Consider the following 22,342-nt stretch of genomic DNA (forward strand, 5'->3'; position numbering starts at 1 on the left):
ATCCTTCTGCCTCAGCCTCCCAAGTAGCTAGGAATACAGGTGTATGCCACCATGCCTGGCTAATTTTTTAAAACTTTTTTGTAGAGATGGGGTCTTGCTATGTTGCCCAGGCTGGTTCTGAACTCCTGGGCTCAAGCAATCCTCCCACCTTGGACTATCAAAGTTCTGGGATTACAAACCTGAGCCACTGTACCTGGTTTCCCTCTTTTTAGGTCCCCTTTACAGGTAGCTATCATGAGTAAGCTATGTCTGTTCTCTTGGGTGGGAGAGTATCAAGGTCTTGACTTGGGTGAAAACTGGGTAGAAGCCTGATTGTGGCGGCACACAAACCTCATTAGCCTGTCTAAGCCTTATTAAAGTTAAGAAAAAGAGGCAGATAAAACAAATTTTAGGTTTCATCTATCTAACAAGCAAGTCTTATGTTTTTAGAAAGACCTGCTTTAAATGCTGAAACTAAAAACTTTTTACTGACTATAAAATAAATTCCAAAAACATTTCTCATAGAAAATAATTCTATTTCTAGTGCTATCAAATTTATATAACAGTAATTTCTGCCTTCTATAAATTATGCAGTTGCAAAAAACATTATCTTTAGAATCAAACAGATTTAAGTTCAAATCCTGGCTTTGGACAAATTATTTGCTGTGTGGTCTTAAGCTAAAAAGTTACCATCCCAGAATCTGTGAAATGTATAAACTGGTGGTCAAATAATCTCTTACACAGTTATTGTAAAATTTAAGCTAAATAATGCATATAAAATATACAATATATTGCCTAACAAACAGTGTTTAGTACATGTTAGATTATCACAATAACTACCTTACATGCCAAAAAGATAGGCAATTTGGGACATCATTTTTTTTTTTTTTTCTTGAACAGTAACACAATAAAGATCTCTCCATATCTGGCTTAGGTGACATTTTATACAGCATAACAATCCCTGAAGTATAAACAATATATGAGCTCTGATATGGTTTGGCTCTGTCCCCACCCAAATCTCAACTCAAATTATAATCTCCACGTGTTAGGGGAGCGATCTGATGGAGGTGACCGAATCATGGGGGTGGATGATGGACTTCCCCCTTGCTGTTCTTGTAGTAGAGTTCTTACAAGATCTGGTTGTTTGGTAAGTGTGTAACCCTTTCCCCTTCCTCTCTCCTGCTGCAATGTAAGATGTGCTTTATTTCCCTTTTGCCTTCTGCCATTAAGACCTCCCTGGCCATGCAGGAACTGTCAGTTAATTAAATCTCTTTTCTTTATTAATTACCCAGCCTCAAGTAGTTCTTTATAGCAATGTGGAAACGGACTAATGCTCTTTGATAGTTCTCCTTTAACTAAAATGTTGCCTGACACATATTGTTTATTTTTGAATCTTAAGGTACAAAGATTTAACTTTAAAAAAAGAATACACATAAGATGCCAGTAGCGTTTTAAAACTCAGAAGTTTCTTAATATTAATGACAACATTACAGCTCCGTATGCTTAGAACACAGTGTTCAAAATCATGGACTTTTTGTCACAAAACTGCCAGTGGCCATATCCCAGTGCAGTTGCTCACTAGCTGTGTGATCATGGGTGAATTGCCTAAAGGCTCTAGGCCTCATCTGTAAATGGAGATAAAACTTTTTAATTCATAGGGTTGTCATGAGGAGTTAAAAACGCAATTACAAGGTCTGGGTACCAGTCTTTGTTTCCCACTCAAGTCTTCAATAAGTTACATAACTTCTTTGAACTTCAGTTATTATAATCGTAAGATGCAAGACCTAATATTGATTTCCAAGTGTAATTATAAAAACAGAGAGATAATATTAAAGATGCTGAAACCTATGACATGCTCTATAGATATTCTTTAAATCACTACTACTAATTGCATATAGCTAGTACAGAAAATAAGTATGATCTAAATCAGTGTTTTCCAAATGTGGGCTCAAAGTTCTGGGATCCATGGCAGAATCAGAAAAAACTAGGGAAAACAAAGTCTTCCTTTCTAAGACTCTAACTTTCTATTTTTGGCAATTAAAATGTCCTTTATTTTATAAGATAGTGCTTATAATATGTAGTACATTTTTAAGGAGGGTTTTCACTTAGTAAGTTCCGGGGAAAAATAGTTTTGGAAAATTTTACAAATCTATCAAATCCTACGGTCTGAGTACCACGGATCCTAGATGAGTGACTCTCAACTTTTCTTCTGTCTTCATACCACTGCTAGATGCAAAAATTTCCCCATCACTGATGGTCTCAGTATGTGGCTGGCAATGGTTCTCACTTAGGAGTAGATCAGAATCTCTGGTTTGACCTAAGTAGATATTATTACAATTTGAAAAATGCTGCCTACAGATTCTAATATTTCTATCCTATTAGAGATTACTAGCTAGCTAAAGTCAGACTAACGAAGAGAACAATTTAATTGTCTCTAAGCAATTTTGAGAAATATTAGGTTGACAAAACAGATCCAAAGGGGTACTGCACTGAAATATAGTACTCATGTATTTCCAATCAGTGCCAAATGTGCTAGTTAATGCCTAAACAAGCAAAAATATAAAGCAAACAATAATAAAAACAAATGATGGCTCCCAATTGTCTACAGGCAACTGGCCCTAACCACTTAATATGACATAACGGTTTGTCACAGACTGAGCTCACCTCACCAACTGTATACCAACTGTACTACCTCACCTTTTGCTGCTTCCTATCAAAATCTATAACATAACTATACATCCTTTGTGAAATATCTTTCCCCTTTCTCTAGCTGGAAAAAAAAACAATTCTTTGAAGATGCAATTTAAATGGCCACAGCTCTCCAAACCATCCTCTGTACCCTTGGCACTTGATGTGTTCTTTCTCACAAACGATTTTTGAGAGTTAATTACCCACCACATACATAGGGCTCACATGGGTCTCTCCCACCAAAAGGAGCAATTATAAGTTATTTATCTCTATAATACCAATGAATAGAGTGAAGTACTTAATGAATGAACCCAACGGTCAAGAAAAATAGGCTAATATAAGTGATAATGCTTTTTAAATTAACATACTAAGTTTTTTCTTATAACACTTTGGGACAATACCTGCAATGCAGCCTCCTCGAGAATTTCAAGATCTTCCTCTAATTCATTACCTGTCGTGCAAATAAAAAGTTTTAATAAAATATGTCAATACTTAGTTTAGTTTAATTTTCTAGTCCTTTGTATTCATTACATCTCCCCCCTACCTTTTTTTTTTCTTTTAAACAATTCTGCTATTCCAGATTGAAAAGATTTGTCATTCTGGATAAATCCCAGTGGCATACATTTTAATATATAACATATTTCCAGTGGGAATATAAACTACAACGCTCAAGAAAATACTCAAGTAGAATCCATGGGTGATTTGCCAAAGATATACCCTACATTTATTAATGTAAATATATACTTTCTGAACTTAGTGTACTTGTTTTGTCTAAAAAAACAGGGAACAAATTATTTCAAATCTGAACCTTTATATTTTGGTGACTTACAGAAGAGCTATAAATTTAGTAAACAACAGGGACTCCCAGGAAAATGTAAGGCAATGACTGTAACCCTTAGCCATTTTCTCCTTTATTGCTTAATGTAGAACATATTTTATTAATATTTCTTTTAAATGTTACTAATAAAGTAATACTTGTTCTATGGGAAATACTCAAATTGTAGAGCAGTGTAGAACAAAACATTCTACATTCTAACCAGTGCCCTGGCCTCTTGAAACTATCCAGTGTCAAAAGCTCCTTATGTGTTGTTCTAGAAACTTTGTGTGAAAATCATAAATGTACAGTATATGCATTTCAACTACACATAAACATGCTTTTTTTTTCTTTTGAGACAGAGTCTCGCTCTGTCACCCAGGCTGGATTGCAGTGGCGTGGTCTCAGCTCACTGCAACCTCCACCTCCCAGGTTCAACTGATTCTCCTGCCTCAGCCTCCCATGTAGCTGGGACTACAGGCACCTGCCACCATGCCCAGCTAATTTTTTGTATTTTTAGTAGAGATGGGGTTTCACTGTGTTAGCCAGGATGGTCTTGATCTCCTGGCCTCGTATCTACCCACCTAGGCTTCCCAAAGTGCTGGGATTACAGGCATGAGTCACAACATACTCTTTTGTAATATACAGAATAATGTGTGCAAAAATGACACCCTCTTCTGCAACTTACTCTTCTCACTTAATATAATTTGGACATCTTTCCGTGTTAGGCCATATAGGCCTACTTTTTCAAAGAGCTGCATAGACTACCATTGAATGGCTATGCCATTACTTATTTAACCAGTTCCCAACTGAAAGACATTTTGGTTGTTTCTAGGTTTTACAATCACAAGAACTGCTATATTAATCCATCCTTCAACATATACTTTTTATTTGTGTAAGTATATATACAAATTTTCTACGTCAAAAAAAGGATATACATGTGAAATTTAACAGCTATTGACAAAAATAGGTTGCTAGCAATTTTCCTCATATGGATAGAAAATGAGGTCTCATTTTCTCACATATATACCAATATCAAATAGGAGAAAAGGAACTGAGAAGAATAAAAGGGACCAGGAAGAAAAAAGGCAATAAGGAAAGGAGGAAAGGCTGAAGAAGAGAAGGAAGAAATAATAGAGTGGGAAGGGTAGTTTTAGAGGAAGGAGTAAAGACAGATTTTTGGAAAGGTAAGAATTAGCAAAATACAATAATACCTTTTGGTCCCAAATACTGTGAAAATAAAACTTTAAACCATGCATAAACATTATAGAATTAGTAAGCATTTTTATTTTCAACTTTACTCTCTTGATTATAGATATATATCATACAAATTTGCTTCATATAAAAAACCACCATTTCTGCCATTGCCTCATCTCTGTTCTGCTCCAATGAAAACTCCTCTAAAGAGCTACCTATATTCAAATGAATATTTTCCATTCTCCTTATTCTTCCTTATTCCATTCTTCCTTATTTTCCATTCTCCCTCTCTCTACTCTGAAAGACTTATAGTTCTCTCATTTCACCAACATATTTCCTGTTACATATACAAGCAACTAACAAGTCTTCAAATCCAATGATAGATTTTAATTCACTTCACAGAGTATGCAAAAATGCCAGGAACATCCCCTCTCCTGGTTTTTCTCCTACTTCATGGCTGTTCCTTCACAGTGTCATTTGCAGCCTCCTCTTCCTGTTCTGTGCATCTTTGAAATTTTGGTAAGTCACAGCTTTAATTCCAAGCTATCTTCTCTTTCTTATCTACATTCTCCTGTTCATCTTTCATACAGTCCCATGTCTTAAAATAACAATCATATTCAATTACATTTCTATCGACCTGTCCTTGTATCTAGACAATGAATATCCAGTTGTCTACTTGATATTTTCACTAGGATATTTAAGAAACATCTAGAGCTTTTGGTTTAATACTAGAAATTCAGTGCTTGGCTGAATACACGCACTATACTCACTGCCTGGCTCAAAGCATGTATATGTATAAAAAGGGTACCCATGTGAGTGTGTAAATTAATGAAGACGAGAGGATACCCTTCAGTCTCTAAACAAACTCAAATTACCAGTACATTAAGCAGTTATTGCTCATGAATATATGAGATTATAAAATTCAATTTATATATTTCAGACCCTTTATAATAAATACATTCTACTCTTAAAAAAAAAAACTATCAAAAAATATCTAGTATTGGCACACTTACCAATAGGAAGTGCTAGGTCCTTCTTCATCAGAGCTGCCGCACAAACCCCACCAAGATTGGCTAATTCTTTTTCCAACTGGATGACTCCCTATGGAATTGCATAAAAAAATTGCTGCTTTAAAAATGTTTGAATGATAATATAATTTATCAACAAAATGTGATTTGCATTCAAGCATTACTTCTGAAATTAGAAGGAAGCACACGGAGCTAATGATTAAATCATGAGTAGAAGAGATTCAATACTCAATGTTGTATCTCAGGCTGGTTATAAGGTTCAGGTTTACAGGTTCATTGTCCAAATAACTGTTCATTCATTACTTTGGTCAACTTTGTCCTTGGTTTTATTTTATTGTATGATTTAAAACATTTAGACAAGATGATAGTCCCTTTGTGAAAACAGGTTCTACTATTTACTCAGAAAGTTATAGCCAACTGAGCAGGTTCAGGGCAGGTATAACTATACTTCAAAGGCTGGGTCATGTTGCATAAACTCCAACCTCTTCATGTATTAAAGTTGCAAAACAGACCACTGCACATAATTAAATTACAAAGTATTTAGAATTATACACCCCTAGGTTAAAATTAACATCTGACTTCTTATTTTTTGTAGAGAAAGGATTTCGATACATTGCATAGGCTGGTCTCAAACTTGCTTCAAGTGATTGTCTCGCCTCCCAAAGTGCTGCAAATATATGTGTGAGCCACTGCACTTGGCCCTGACTTTTTGAATACAGGCAACAGTACAATTTAAGTCAGAAGCACAACTCACTGACCCTTAAAAACATAATCTTCCTTAAAAGAATAAAAAGATAATACATTCTTACCTCATCAGGTCCAGGGCTAAATTCATATCCAATTGCAAAACACTTAAAACCATAGAAAGAAGCTTTGTCATCTTTCACATAATCTGATGCAGTCTCCAATGAAAAAAGGGCCTCATTTCCTAATAAAAATGAAAGAATTGAGTTCAAAATCACAAACAAATTTATAAAAATTTTCCTGTCTCTTATCCAATGGACTTTCTCTTTTACCACAAGATAGGCAGAAACACAATCATATACTATGCAACTTAAACAGACTTTTGGCAGGGAGAGTTCCTATATCTATTAGAGGAAATTGTACCAAAAATAACACTAGAAACAACAGGACTATCACAAAGGAATTCTTATTATTCTTCATAATCAAACTCCCTTGCTAAATAAAATATTTTTAAGTTACATGGGCAATCATTTTTTCATTTATTTGTCCATTACTGAGGCTAGCCTTTTTATTTTTCAGAGTGAGCAATCCTCTACCCTGGTGTGTAGCTTTTTCTGATCTTTTCCCAAACAAACAAACAAACAAACAAACAGGCAGGTCAGAGTAGAAAGAAGTGGTTTCTGAATTTAAATTGCCTTAGTTTGAAGGATCACCAGAGTAGTCCTGGTTAACTGGTTAAGAACGTGACAGACCATAAGTTTAAAAACATGGTATTAAAAACTTACTGAAATAATTTTCATTTACAGAAAAGCACAGTACCAGCAATAACAACTGTGCTTGTGTGCTCTGTCTCTCCTGATCACACATACCCTGAAGCCAACTGAAAGTTTTCACACAACTCAGAAGGTGGTTCACGAATTCTCTTACAAGAAAGGACTTCAGTCCTCAGTTAAGTGCTGAAAATTTAGCACTTCCTGGGAAAATAAAAGATCTAATCCATTGTTTTCTACAGTTTGGCCCCAACTACACAGACAGCTAGCTACTCCTCAATGTTAATACTCTGCTTTAGTCAAGCTAATCTTTTTTTCACAAAAATCCTTAAAACATTCTCTTCTCCAAAACTTGGATCAGGCTTGTGACCCTTGCCCAGGGTACCTAATTTATTCCTAGAATGCAATCCAGATACATAGTAGGTCTTTAATAACTTTTTCTAAAAATTACTTAAACAATTTCAATGATACACCCTTACTAAATATATATAAATGCACACACTTTACCACATAAAACAGAAGTTAAAAAAAAAAAAACAAGACTTACCTGGCAACACCAAAACCATAGTAGGCCACCCAGAGGATCCTGAAAATTTCTTTAATTCTATCCATGAATTAAGATTTTCATGAACAGATGTCAATTTTGGTCCATATCCTGAATTCTGAACAGTTCTGACAGGAATCAACAAACGAAGGACATCTTCTGACTGTGCCGTGCCACACTGAGGGTCGAATTCGATTGTCATCCACCTTACACATTCTGGGAATGTCACCTGAGGTCAACAGGCAAGAGGACATGAATACAGATACATACACATAAGCACACACATCTGCATCTGTATGTGTGTGTATGTCTATGCCTTTATTAAAAGACACAACAGGATAAACTACAAAATTAAAATAGAACAAAATGTTACCTATGACAGAGAAAGAGGAACAGGGTGAAAAGGACAGAGATAGAAACTATATTTGTTTCACAAATTTGACTTCAAACTATGTAATTATTTAAAGAATTATAAAACAAAATCCAAATTTAGAAAACAACTTCTAAAATCTAAAGTAAATCCAAATGTAAATCCAAATCTAAAGTAAAACAAAATCCAAATTTAGAAAACAACTCCTAAAACCTAAAGTAAATCTAAATGTATATCCAGTTAACTGATAATCATGCAGAGAGAGGGAGCATTGCAACTTACTTTAAACACAGTAATTTGATCATACATGGGATATACCTCCAAGACAAAACACACACACACACACACACACACACACACACACACACACAGAGCAAATGAAATAATTTAATGATTTTCTAATTCTGATAGTCCAGTGTCACTGATAATAGGAATCTTGGATGTAAGAGAAAGGAGACTGAGGTGTCTCTATGGTCCTTATTTTGAATTAGTATTAAAAGTATAAACTCATGAGGTATTTTATCTTTAAAAAACTACACATACACAAAAATGTATCTATACATAATCATATATACATTTATGTATATACATATATATAACATACGTGTATGCATGTATAAAAGAAATCAGAACACTTTGAAAAAATGGTTAGTTCCAAGTCTGAGGCATTAAACATAAGAGGAGCCTGGAACACCTTATACCAGAGAGCAAGGAAACTAGGAACGATTGCAAGGGGTGTCTCGGAAAGACCCAGCGGGGAAGCTGAAGAGGCTCCCATCTAAAAATACATAGGATCCAGTTTCTTCAATAAACAGAACTCAAGGGAACAACAACAACAACAAAAACGAGCGAGACAGAGGGAGACTTAGAGATTTAAAGGGACTTAAGATTAAAAGGAACTTAAGAGACATGCTAATCACAATGTGTGGATCATATATGGATTCTAACTCAAACTCTTAAAAATTTACATGATGTTTGAAGACATTGTTTTTTTCAGTGTGATAATGCTATGGTTATTTTTAAGGGTCATTATATTTTGGAGACATCCTATCAATAAATATCATAAATGTGATTTAAAACAATATAGGAAGTTAGGAATTAGGTTGAGAATAAATGAGACAGGTCAAAGAGTCGAAACTGCTGAATCTGGGATGATGGATACACAAGTGCATTGTACTAGCTTGTTTACTTTTATATGCTTAATAGTTTCTACAATGAAAAGTACAATATTTTACAAGCACACAAAATATAAATTTATCCTTCTCCCCCTTAATTTGCATGATATAATGTAAAAAACAAAGACTATGGATTTTGAATATTCTCTAATAACATTAAATTATATATCTTTGAAACAATTTTTTTACATCTCATATAGACTACTTTAACTCTACACTGGCATTGTAAATTTTCAGAGCTCAGGCTATAGTACCAACAATGTCAGTTCAAAAAATAAAGTTTAAAATTGCTAGGCCGGGCGCGGTGGCTCAAGCCTGTAATCCCAGCACTGTGGGAGGCCGAGGCAGGTGGATCACGAGGTCAAGAGATCGAGACCATCCTGGTCAACATGGTGAAACCCCGTCTCTACTAAAAATACAAAAAATTAGCTGGGCATGGTGGTGCGTGCCTGTAATCCCAGCGACTCAGGAGGCTGGGGCAGGAGAATTGCCTGAACCTGGGAGGCGGAGGTTGCGGTGAGCCGAGATCGCACCATTGCACTCCAGCCTGGGTAACAAGAGGGAAACTCCGTCTCAAAAAAAAAAAAATAATAAAAAAAAATAAAATAAAATTGCTAATGCTTGTATCTACTACTATTACAAGTCACAGCCTAAAGTTTAGCATTATATACCACACTATACTTGTAGGAAGATTTAAGAACAACTCTCATAAACCAATAAAATTTTATAGCCTTTGAGATAAAAATTCTGTCTTAAATTATTTTGTACATCCAACAGTGCCTAACCACCTGCTGATTTTCTATATTTAAATATTATAAAAGAAGCTACACTCATAAATACAGGCAAGGCATTCTTTAAGATATTATCAGAGAACCTCAAGCCAAGTTTTACATTTGAATCACACTAACAACTGGTGCCTACCTTGTAGTGCATCACACAGGCAGGTTTATATGGGTGCTCACTCTCTATGACAGCATAGTGACTGGAGGTTGTACAAGCAGAGAGGCCCTGTTCAGGCTGGTTTCCGGTGGTGCTATCTGTCGACTGATTAGGGTTGAAGGCAGGGGGTGCATACTTCTGATTCAAAATGGCAACTGATGGAAGCAACTGTTGGACAAGGCCAAAGACTTCTACAGCCACCTAGTACACATATAAAAATATGGCTAAATGAGATATATGTGAAAGTGGTTATAAAATTATAAATTGTAATAATTGTTACTCTAACTCATAACAATTTCCATCTAGATTTTCTACTTGTTAAGTTTTTGTTCAAAGAGAAATCTGTTCAATTGATGAAAAGGATTTATCTTAGATGTTACATGACAGTCTACTCTATATTTTTAAGTACTTTTGTTTTTTCATGATCTGAAGTAAATCAGATTTTACTTAATTATGCCAAAGAATCAACAGTTTATCGTTTCTTCCATCTCTTAAATATATCACTGTTTTAAAACACTCTTATCCTTTAACACTGCTATGGTTATTAATGAAGACCATTTGGCATCAACATCATAAATCTGAAAAATCTCAGTTAACATAATCTTTCCTTACATAGAATATTTCTAAAATTTCTAAAATATAAAGCCAATAAATAAGCATAGCAATCCAGTAAACAATACTAAGAACAGAGAAGTTTAAGAATTAGCATGTCTATTTCTGCTTGTTACCTATAACCCAGGTACTCAAAGATGCAAATTTTTGTAAAGACAAGATACAAAGTCTTTTTTTTTTTTAAGTATTAAGAAAAAAGCCATTCAAAGTTATAGAACTAAATTCCATACCTTGGGAATAGCAGCAGCTACTGGTCCTATGTAGGCTATAATAAGAGGAAGCAGCATGGAAAACAGGCTGGAAGAACTAAGTAGTTCTGGAATGTCATCAGCTAAAAAAGGCATAAAAGTCATTAAAACTATAGTTATAAAGTAATTTCATTGTACTGTATACAGGCTATACTGAATCTATATTCTGTTCTTTTGAGCAAAACTATAGTTGACACTAATTGGGTGTTGTCAAGGGCGTGGTACTATTATAAAGGCTTTTTAGAATACATGCCTTATCTCAACTAATCCTCACAATAAGATACTTTCATTACCCTCAATTTTTAGAAAGGAAAACCAAGGCACACAGTATTTAAGTATCTTACCCAAAATACTTAATACATAAGTACATGTACCTGAAAAATGACAGAACTGGAATCAGAACCGAGGGTAATGGAGCCATTATTTTAAATTACTATTCTGGCACCAAACATGGCTGTATTAGGGACATTAGGCAAACTGCTTAATCTGTAACTTAGGATAACAACAGTATTCCCCTCATTTGGATGTTGTGAAGATTAAATGAGGTAATATATGTAAAACACTTAGAACAACACCTGCACATATTCAGCAATCCAAAAATGTTTACTATTACTAAGCTATATCGCTTTCTGTTTCTCTAAGAAAAGCACTTTGCTGATGAATATTTTAGTCAGTTATCCATAAATATGGTGCTGGAAAGATAAGCTGAGTCTAGACTGTGAAGAACTTTATTTTATAGGCCAATTATTCTCCCAAATACTGATTCCTAGGTCTGCTGTTGCAACAAAACAGGCTGCACACTTATTTAAAAAATAGTTTCTTAGCCTGGCTCCAGCCCCTGGAAATGGACCCAGTATTCTTCATTTTCAGCAAGCTTCCCAGGTGGTTCTAAGCTAGGTTTGGGAATTAATGTAATACATTAAGGAGGTGTAGATAACAATATTTTTATAATGATAACTCTGTTGCCAGTGTGAAGAACAACTAAACAACTAGATGGGGAATGGGGGAAAGGTGGCAGTGAGATTACTGGAATATTATCCGTATATTTAAAAAAAACTACATGCACTTGCACCATGGCAGCCTAAACATCACAGTGGAAGAACTGAAAGTAGGGAGAATACAAACTAGAGAGTTTCCAGTGGAAAAATTCACAGAGATCAATTTAGGCAACTGCCTGTGAGGAGATGGTTAGGGTTACCCAGAGTTTTGGGTGGACAGCGACACATTACTAGAACCAGAACAGAAATGAAGAAAAAGTTTTTTGACTACTAAAAGAAGAATAAACAAAAGACCCAGTTTAATCAAAATACAAGTTTTTCTTTCACTAAATTAACTGAGAAAATAAGAATATAAGATAACTCCTTTTGAACATTCTAAATAATTCGGCATTAGAGTATGGAGAGCATGACTTATCTAAAATTAATGCATGTGTAGATTTATAATAAAGAAAATGCTTAGATTCTATTAAGACTGTATAACAGAAGGTTCCTCTTCAATAATTTTATGCAAAAATTTAGGAAACAAAGCATCTAAAATATGACGATTGAGAAAAAAAGTCTTACCATCCACAGCAAGAGCTCTGTGCAGGAGGTCCTTCGAGGCTCGAACCACAGTGCTGACCACAGACAGCGCTCTGCTACAGTTTTTATCTTCTTCATTGGCTTTACTCAGAAGTTGGGATTGTAAATCTCCATCAAATTCACTCCTGTAGCATGACCAAACATGACAGTATTTTACAATGGTAAGTAAAACATGATCCAATGCTAACAATCATATCCACATCAGAGATCTTCATTTAATTTACAGTTTTTTTTAGAAGTTAAAGTTTAAAAAGTAAATATGCAAATATATAATTATAGGGAATGATAAGGACTTTGAAGGAAAATAAAGCATACAGCATAAAGTGAAGGGTGTTATTTTAAATAAGGTCAGTTCTCCAAGGAACTGATGTTTAACAAAGACCTGAATTATTTATTTATTTGTTTGTTTGTTTGTTTATTTATTTTGAGATGGAGTCTTGCTCTGCTGCCCAGGCTGGAATGCAGCGCACAATCTAAGCTTACTGCAACATCCACCCTCACGGTTCAAGCGATTCTCCTGCCTCAGCCTTCCAAGTAGCTGGGATTACAGGCACGTGCCACGACACCTGGCTAATTTTTCTATTTTTAGGCTCTACTAGTCTAACTCCTGACCCTGTGATCTGCCCACCTCAGCCTCCCAAAGTGCTGGGAATATAAGCATGAGCTACTGTACCTGGCTGACCTGGATTTAAAAAAAAAAAAAAAAAAAAAAAAAAAAAAGGCCCATGCGAAGAGCTGAGTAAAAACTGTCAGGGCAAAAGGAACGCATTGGTGAATTCAAGGAACAGAATGAAGACGTGTATGGCTGGAAGGAAAGCAGAAAGAATGAAAGGTGATGAGTGGGAAGGGAAACATAATGATAACTCTGCTGCCTCTGAGGAGAGGCAAATTGTGTGAGGTTTGTGGGTGACGTAATGACTGTACATTTTATACTGGTTTGGGAATGGGAGGCTATTGGGTTTGGAACAAGAGTGGAATGGGGTATGATATACATTTTTATCAGATCACTCTGGCTGTGCTGTGGAGAACTGAATGCAGGAGGCCAACAGTGAAAGGAGGGAAACAAGTTTAGAGTCTTATTACAGTCAGCAGGTAGAGGTTGCAGTGGCTTGGTCTAGACTATTAAATATGGAGGTAGGAGAAAAGGTCAGATTTAGGCCATTTTAAAAGCATAGCTGACAGGACTTCTTGATGAACTAGGTGTAAAGTATGAGGGAAAGAGAAGTCAAGAATGACTCCAAGGTGTCTGGCTGTAATTATGGAAGGGAGACAAATATTCTGGCCACATTAAGCCTCAGATGTCTACTAGCCAACTACAGAGAACATCCTTAAAGAGAATGTGCAGTATACTGGTTAAGGGTGTATCACCTGAAATCTGACTTCCTGCCTACAAGTCACAGTAGCATCACTTACCAGAGGTGTGACTCTGGACAACTCAGTGTCTCAGTTCCATCATTTGTGAAATTGGGATAAGGAAAGTACCTACACCACCTGGGGTTACTGTGAGGACAAGCTGAGATAACACAGGTAACACACGCAAAGCATGGCCTGGCACAAAGTAACTAACGCCATCTCCATTAGTGTCATCCAAATGAAGATGTCAGAGAGAGCCTTGGAGCCCAGAGCTCAGAGGTCGTGAAGGACAGGGATATAAACTTGGGAGCTATCAGAGTAGGATGCTATTTAAAACTAAAGGACTTTAATATTTTTCAATTTTTAAAAAAATTAAAGCTAAGGGTATTTAAAGCTTAGTAGAAATCATGCAAATATTCAAAAAACTGTACTTTGTATAAGATGTAAAATTTGGATGGCAGATGCTGTTAGTGGTCCTTCGGCTTTCTGAAATACATAACTCTTGTGCATAACAGAGCTGTTAACCTATAGTTTTAGAAAAAGAGTAACGTACTATTTATTGTAGTGCTTATGTAACAAAGTTTGTCTTGGCTGGGACAAAAGACTAGACAGCTTCTGTATTTCAGCAGCAACACTGAACTACGTAGCTATTTATTGCCTGCTATTTCTGTTCTATTTCTCATGGAAAGAGGAAGCAGAAAATCTCTATCTATGGAAATTATTTTATACTAGGCACCATCCCTAGACTCTTTCTGAAGGAAACAGAGGAAGCAGCAAGACTCTGAAAGTGATAGGCAGGTTCAGTGATTTAATGTTAACTCAGGCTGAGGACAAGTGTGGTAAACAGTACTCATGACTACCTAAGATGCCAGCTTTGCCGCTACAAGAAAAGTTCAGACACAATGAGAAATGTGTATTTAAAAGGTTTTTTTTTTTTTTTTTTTTTTAAATCCAAGGGTTGTTATCATTCTTTTATTTTCCACGGTTTACATAAGGAATGGCTTTTATTAAAAATATAAGAAACATACTATTACATATTCTAGGGCCCCAGGGGCTAGATAGATAGGGCAGGTCCAAGATTCACAGACATCAAAATATTCTGTGACTGGATAACAGGATCAAGGCAACATCACTGAGCAAAGTCCATCTGACCGATCACTAGTTTAAGGTATTTTATAAAAAGAAATGGATACCATTTAAGTTTGAAATTGCGGACCAGAAATTATAGAGTGACAGCAATAGTGCATATGCCCAGTGCACCAAAATTTCGATACTAAAGACATAACAGCAAAAAACATTTTAAAACACTCACTTTTGTAGCAAACATCAAAATTATATATTAAAATGAGATTTCTTTATATGAATTTGTACAAATACGTGCTAAGAAGACACACTGTATAATTTAATTATAATTATCCAGTTAGCAATTTTACCTGATAGTACACTGTGCATGTTCTAACGCCGTAAAGTACTTCCCTTAACTCTATATATTCACCTACCTATAGTAGAGTATCTGTGGGATCTGTCCTCTGGTTTGGTTTGTGCCGTTACTGCTCAAGCTGCATGTGCTGAACGTGAACGTCACACCATCAGGGCACTGAACGGTGGTCATTCCCCCATCTCCATTGGCTGTGCGGCTTCCATAGTTCCTCAAGCGCACAGCATATTTAACATTTTCCTTCATTATAAAGACGTAAAACATGTTTATATTTATTCACAGTGTGTAGAGGATATACAAAAAGAACTCTAGCAGCAAAACAGGCAAATATTTGAAATTTTTGTCATATTTACAGATAATATGTTTTTAATAACTCAAATATGATGATAGCTAACATTTACTAAATGCCTATTGCATAAAAGCAAATGTCCTCAGTATTTTAAGGAATTTAATTAATCCTTAAAATGACCTCATGAGGTAAGTATCATTACTATCCCTATTTTACAGATGAGGAATCTGAGGTTCAGAGAGGTTAAGTAACTTGTTCAAAGCCACAAAGCTTCTAAGTGACGGAACTAAGTCTGAACACAAGCAATGTGACTAGCGCCTGCTCTTAATTTTACTGCTAGAATATTAGCCATAATAATTGTTTTTTTCCTGAGACAGGATCCTGCTCTGTCACTCCAGCTGGAGTACATTGGTGCAATCTTGGCTCACTGTGGCCTCCTCCTGCTGGGCTCATGTGATCCTCCCACTGAAGCATTCCATCACTCAGCTGATTTTTTAAGGACTTTCTGTAGAGATAAGTCTGACTATATTGCCCAGGCTGGCTTAAACTCCCCAGCTCAAGTGATCTTCCCTCTCTAGTGTCTCAAAAGTGTTGGGATTACAGGTGTGAGCTACTGTGCCCTGAAGTAAGCGATTTTAATTGCGTAAGCTGATACTTTTCCTTGATTAGTTTAACTTTTAAGCTAATTTTACATGTGTGAAAAAAGTAACGGTGAGTCCATTATATTTAAAAAAAAAAAAAAAACTCAGAGACAGAAATACATACACAGGCAAACAGACATGAGAAAAAAAAAAATCCGTAAGAAAAAGGTTGTCCAAAATATAATGCATTCTACTTTGAAAATGTGTGCTATAGATACTAACGCTTTATGACCCATGATATAAATTTCACAATAAAACTTTTTGTTTTTCAGTATCTAAATTCTTCTTGATGAAATCTCTTGTGAACTGACCTTATCCAAAATTTTGCTCTATAATGAAATTTATTTCAGTTGAATTCAGAAATACTTTAATGTTACTTTAATAATTACTTTGATGTGGTAAAATTTCTCTATTTTGCAGTTGTTAGAAAATAGGCTGGGCATGATGGCTCATGCCTGTAATCCCAGAACTTTGGGAGACAATGGTGAGTGGATTACTTGAGGGCAGGAGTTTGAGACTAGCCTGGTCAACACAGTGAAACCCTCTCTCTACTAAAAATATAAAATTAGCCAGGCATGGTGGCATGTGTCTGTAAACCCAGCTACTCAGGAGGCCGAGGCAGGAAAATCACTTGAACCTGGGAGGCAGAGGTTGCAGTAAGCCAAGAACATGCCACTGTACTCCAGCCTGGGTGACAGAGTGAGATTCTGTCTCCCAAAAAAAAAAAAAAAAAAGAAAGAAAAGAAAATTAAGTCATATAAAGTAATAATTTTTAAGAACATATGTTTTTTAAATGAGTTATGGCACAGTAAGAGAAGACAGAGGCTAATATCTTCCACAATGTGCTAGACACTGAGGCAGGTGTTTTATTTCCATTATTTAATCTCAAAAATTCTACAATGCAGGTACTATTCTTCCCAATCTACAGCTAAGTCTTAAAGTGGTTAAATGATGACCTGCCAGTGTGTTAAAGCTAGCTTGTGGAAGAGCAGGTATCCAAAGCTAAGTCTGTTTGACTGCAAAATTTCCTACTGTTCCAGACTTTAAGAAACATTATGCAAAAATATAATGTGGTACAACATCAGGTACATAGTAGGTAATCCATAAATATCTGAAGTACCATATAAAATATAACTTATAAATAGCTATATCTAACAAACCAAATTCATGGGATACTCTTCACTATTTTAACTATATATTAATACCTCTCATTTATAATAGAAACATACAGTTGAAACTACCTTTAAAGGAACCACTTTGTCAAGTCTGATTTCAGCTATATCACTGGGTGAGTCATCTGTTGTATAAGTTCCTTTCACTAATTCCAGAGATGTCCATCTGTGGGAATGAGTTGAATCTCCTGCATATTCACTCTAAAAAAGAGAAACAAAAATATTCCACCAGACTTTTAATTTTATTGTATGAATTTTGACTTATAATTATTATTTTTAAAGTTTACTTTCTTGCGTACAAAATTAGCCATCAGTATTTTCCCATACATACTAAAGAAGAAGTTGGGGTACTGTATACATTTTTATGTGATTTCTTGAGAAGACTACAACATAAATAAGCTTTTCTCATCTGTTGTCTTAAACTATTTCTACTTCTTCACATTTATAAAGCCTAATGAAGTAGGAAATAAATTCAAATTAACTGTTCAAATGAATCAAGTTACAGATAGAGATGATTGTTATTTATTAGAGAATGATTTACATGCTACCCCTTTCTGTCCCATTTTAGTAAAACTCAGGTGCTTTAAGTTTAGAGAACAATAAATATTGTCTTTACTAAGGATCACCCATTAGTACTCTATGACAAAGTCCAACTGAACATTGTGTTTCTTGAAAAATAACAATATTTAAAAAAAAAATACTCAAGACTTGTCATCAGGGACTTAGCTAAATACTTTTCAGTCTTTGATTCCACTTTAAATCTTTCTGAAAGTACAAAAAATATGAAGCAGTCGTGATCCAAGATGGAGAGATCAAACACAAGCAATCAGGTAAAATCATTCTCTTTCAATTTCTTTTCTTTTTTTGGGATAGGGTCTTACTCTGCTGTCCAGGCTTGAATGCAGTGGCGTGATTGTGGCTCACTATAACCTTGAACTCCTGGGCTCAAGTGATTCTCCCACCTCAGCCTCCAGAGTAGCTGGAATTACAGGCATAAACCAACACACTTAGCTAGTTTGTATTTTTTGTAGACATGGGGTTTTGCCGTGTTGCCTAGATGGGTCTCAAACTCCTGTGCTCAAGTCATCCACCTGCCTCAGCCTCTCAAAGTGCTAAGATTACAGGTGTGAGCCACTGTGGCCAGCCTTTTTCAATTTCTTTAATATCATTCATCTGTGATTGATCTGCTAAACCCTTGAAGGTATGAATCCATCATACTATGACAATGGTAAATCCTGATACACAACTCACTAATCAGGATAGATGCTAAAAGAGTGATACTTACATCATCAACCAACACCTCTAATTCATATTCATGAATTCCACCTCCTCCATAGACAGAGAAACCAACCACAACTATTCCAGGTTTGTCTACTGAAAAACAGATTGCATCAGGGGACCCATTTCCAGTGTTCCAACTTCTGCCCTGACTTGTTTTTGTAAATCGGTTAGCGCTAGCTTTTACAGAGTGAAGAGAATTAAGTCCATCAACCTGTGAACAATAAAAGCAATTGCATCAGTAATTAACAAAACCATCTGAAGGTTTCTAAGAAGTCTAATAAAATAACCTTTATTTAATAAATGGGTATAAACATTCCTAAAGGTATGTTCTACTGAGAGATTAACTCATAATAAAACCAGATTTATCATTCTAAATTCACAAATTAAACATCACTTGACAGTATTTTCTTCCTTTAGCTACATGAAACTATACTTTCCAAGTAATTTATAATGTTAGAAGTACAAGCTTGCCTTATCAGTCATAATGTATGAATAAATCATCAGACTTTGAAAAGAGATGCCAAAAATTTCATCGAAATTCTATACATCAATAGTTTTTAAACTATGAGACACAGAGTTCTAGAAATTCTGCATATAGGTGTGCAAGGAAGAGGTAAATTTACAGTTCCCTTCTTCAAGCAGACTATCTCCTCTTACCTGTGAGTTTCCAAGTAGGCCTTCATTTGAAGAAAATGATCTACACCCTAAGATTGAATACTACAAACATATACGGTGGTATTTTTATAACAGCATTTCAGTATTTGAATACATATACACACATGTACAACCATACTAATTACAGACTTTCATTAGAGAGAATTAGAGAACTTATTTTGGTTTGAAACTGCTCTTTTTATTTACAAAGGCTACTTTAATCTAAGTTAGCTGCAGAATTTTCAGAGACTAAATAGAGAAAAAAAATGGAAGTTGATGATTCTAACAAAAATTGCAAACTGCTCTGAGAAAGAAATACTCATCCCTAAGCTAGGACCTGTGGGAACTCCCAAAGTTGTATACAAGGCACCCTGTAACTTTCAGTATTCCTTTACATTGGAAAGGTAGGTTCAAAGGGGAGAACTCTTTAGTAAACTTTGGAAGGGGATCTACGCATTATCGACTTTCCTGCATCCTGCAGGGTACCGTACCAAAGGAAAGTATTACAGACTAAATGAATAAATTTAACAAATTAAAGAATTTCTGACAAGGGCTCTAATGGCCTCTGAAGCCAAACTCAAAGTTAACCAAGAAACTTAGAAAGTGCTTCCCAGGATGAGCGACTAAAATTAGCTCAGCTGTATGCAATGAACCAAAAATTCTAAAGGCTGAACTGTCACAATAAGTCAATAACAAGTATACCTTGAATAGGTTAATTCAGAATAGGTGCTAAAATAAATCTAAAAGAAAAAGCAAAGATTAGGAATTATAAAAGTAAAACAGAGAAAAGAAGTTCCTTGACAAGAACTTGAGAGCTAGGGCCACTGAATATATGCTGGTTACTAAACATTCATTTGAATAATGTAAGATACTTCACATTAGGATATGATTTTCCAAACCAATCTACTGTTTTTTTGGGAGAAAAAAACAGAAACATTCCCCAAATTCAGTCAAAACATTCAGTTAAGTTATAAAAAAGAGTAAGACAGTGAAATGGAATAAAATAATGTTACTTTATAAAATGTAAAGGCACTTTGTGATTTTCTCAAACATAATAATATTTGATACTTTGAAAACTTTGTGATAATGTCTGTACAACAACTAAGTCTAACAAAGTGGATGGATGTAATGCCATTTAACTGAACATAAAAATGATTAGAATGGCAAATTTTATATTATGTATATTTTACTACAATTTCAAAAAACCCTGTGATAGAGGTGAAATAAAAATTATTATTCTGATTTTCAATGTTTTTATCTAGGGTCAGTTGAGTGGGCAGAGCCAAAGACTGAACCTCTTTGCCTTTTCCACACCATGTGTGCACTATGAGTAGTGCTTGACTTTAGCAAGGTTACTCATCTCCCAGCAGCGAGGACTAGCTCTGCCTTTCCCGGGGCATGGCAGTGGGCTTGTGCCATGGGGCAGACAACAACCTGCTCTGTAAGGAAGATGTATACTTTATATTCCTGTGGATGCTGGGTAAACTGGTGGGGGAGTAGTGCTTTTTATCCAGTGTCAAAATATAATGTATTACCTCAGATCCCAGGGCTGACGCTGTCAGTTCACTGACAATGCTGGCCAGTAATCCACAGGTGTTAGAGACAAGGTGGGAGGAGAAGAGTTCATTTTCTCTCCTCAGGCTGTTCCTGACTGGTAGCACAACAATGACCAGCATTTTCTCCAGAACTTCACGGAAGCTTGTCATCCCTGAGATATTCTCTTCACTCTGTGATACAGAAGAAAAAGTTCGAAGGTGTTATTTTCCAACTAAGTACTCAGTTGGAAAATCTTGTCTTTCTGATATTCTTAAAATTTAGACTTGAATCCATTCCTACAAATCTTTCTGGTTGTATGTGGAGCCACTGTATCTACTTTTAACTTACAAGTTCTTTTTTGAATTATTAGTCTCTGTGTATCAAAGTGCCACACATTCACAAAAGTGTGTTATTATTAGCTTTGACTCATATTTTATTCTCTTCTTTAACTTTCCATTTACAATCCTATATGACAGACAGAAAACTATTCTTTCCACTTAAAAAGTTTTTTTGGCTGGGTGTGGTGTCAGTAATCCCAGCACTTTGGGAGGCTGAGATGGGAGGATCACTTGAGGACAGGAGTTTGAGACCAGCTTACGCAACATAGTAAGACCTTGTCTCTACAAAATATTTTTTTGAAAATTTAGCTGGGTGTGATGGCATGTGCCTATAGTCCAAGCTACTTGGGAGGCTGAGGTGAGATCGTTTGAGCTCAGGAGACTGAAGTGGCAGTGAGCCACAATAGCTCCACTGCACTGTAGACTGGGTGACAGAATGGGCTTGTCTTAAAAAAACAAAAATAAAAACCTTTTTCTATAGGTCAAGACCCTAATCTGAGATAGTAATTTCTAGTATATTTAGCTGTAATGTAACTCTAATCTGTGTAAATCAATTTTTAAAAATAATTCTTTCTGTACACACATGTGATTCTTACGTAGCTTTATAATTTCTACTGTATTTAATTTCCTAGGTAGAGATAAGAAAATTCCAACCCTTACCAGTAGAAAAATTTCAAGAAGTCATAGACGTTCAATAGAGGAAAAATATTTTTTCAGAAAAAAATGGAAAAGATGATTAATGTAGCTGATTTCTAGCATGAAAATGACATACCTGAATGTTTCCTATGCCTATTATTTACAGTGCTTATTTTAATATACCAAAGTGTTACTCAGAAGATATTTTAAAAATCCTTTATTTTCTTACGATTCTGTCTTAGAAATCTAAAATATTACATTAGAATGTAAAAGACTGCTTATGGTATCTGCAACTTACCTTCAAATGGTTCAAGAAAAACAAATATGTAGGTATTCACTGTAGGACTCAATTTTTTTTTAAAGGTGAGTATTTAAA

The 22,342-nt window shown here is 35.4% G+C and overlaps 1 protein-coding gene across 22 annotated transcripts in view; it reads right to left on the reverse strand.

Moving 5' to 3' along the window:
• The window catches only part of MYCBP2 (MYC binding protein 2), a 274,498-nt gene that overhangs the window by 108,309 nt on the left and 143,847 nt on the right, over positions 1–22,342 (reverse strand). For all 22 annotated transcript variants that reach the window (XM_032277408.1, XM_032277409.1, XM_032277423.1 and 19 more), the window contains 11 exons: positions 20,992–21,183; positions 18,807–19,013; positions 17,591–17,722; positions 15,481–15,659; positions 12,611–12,753; positions 11,031–11,131; positions 10,171–10,389; positions 7,708–7,933; positions 6,516–6,634; positions 5,692–5,779; positions 3,069–3,118 (listed from right to left, as the gene is read on the reverse strand). In XM_032277408.1, coding sequence (XP_032133299.1) covers positions 3,069–3,118; positions 5,692–5,779; positions 6,516–6,634; positions 7,708–7,933; positions 10,171–10,389; positions 11,031–11,131; positions 12,611–12,753; positions 15,481–15,659; positions 17,591–17,722; positions 18,807–19,013; positions 20,992–21,183 — 1,656 coding nt within the window. The remainder of the gene's footprint in view (positions 1–3,068; positions 3,119–5,691; positions 5,780–6,515; positions 6,635–7,707; positions 7,934–10,170; positions 10,390–11,030; positions 11,132–12,610; positions 12,754–15,480; positions 15,660–17,590; positions 17,723–18,806; positions 19,014–20,991; positions 21,184–22,342) is intronic.

The sequence above is a fragment of the Sapajus apella genome, unplaced genomic scaffold (genome assembly GCF_009761245.1).
Source record: "Sapajus apella isolate SASKATOON/1434 unplaced genomic scaffold, GSC_monkey_1.0 scaffold9, whole genome shotgun sequence".
NCBI lineage: Eukaryota > Metazoa > Chordata > Mammalia > Primates > Cebidae > Sapajus > Sapajus apella.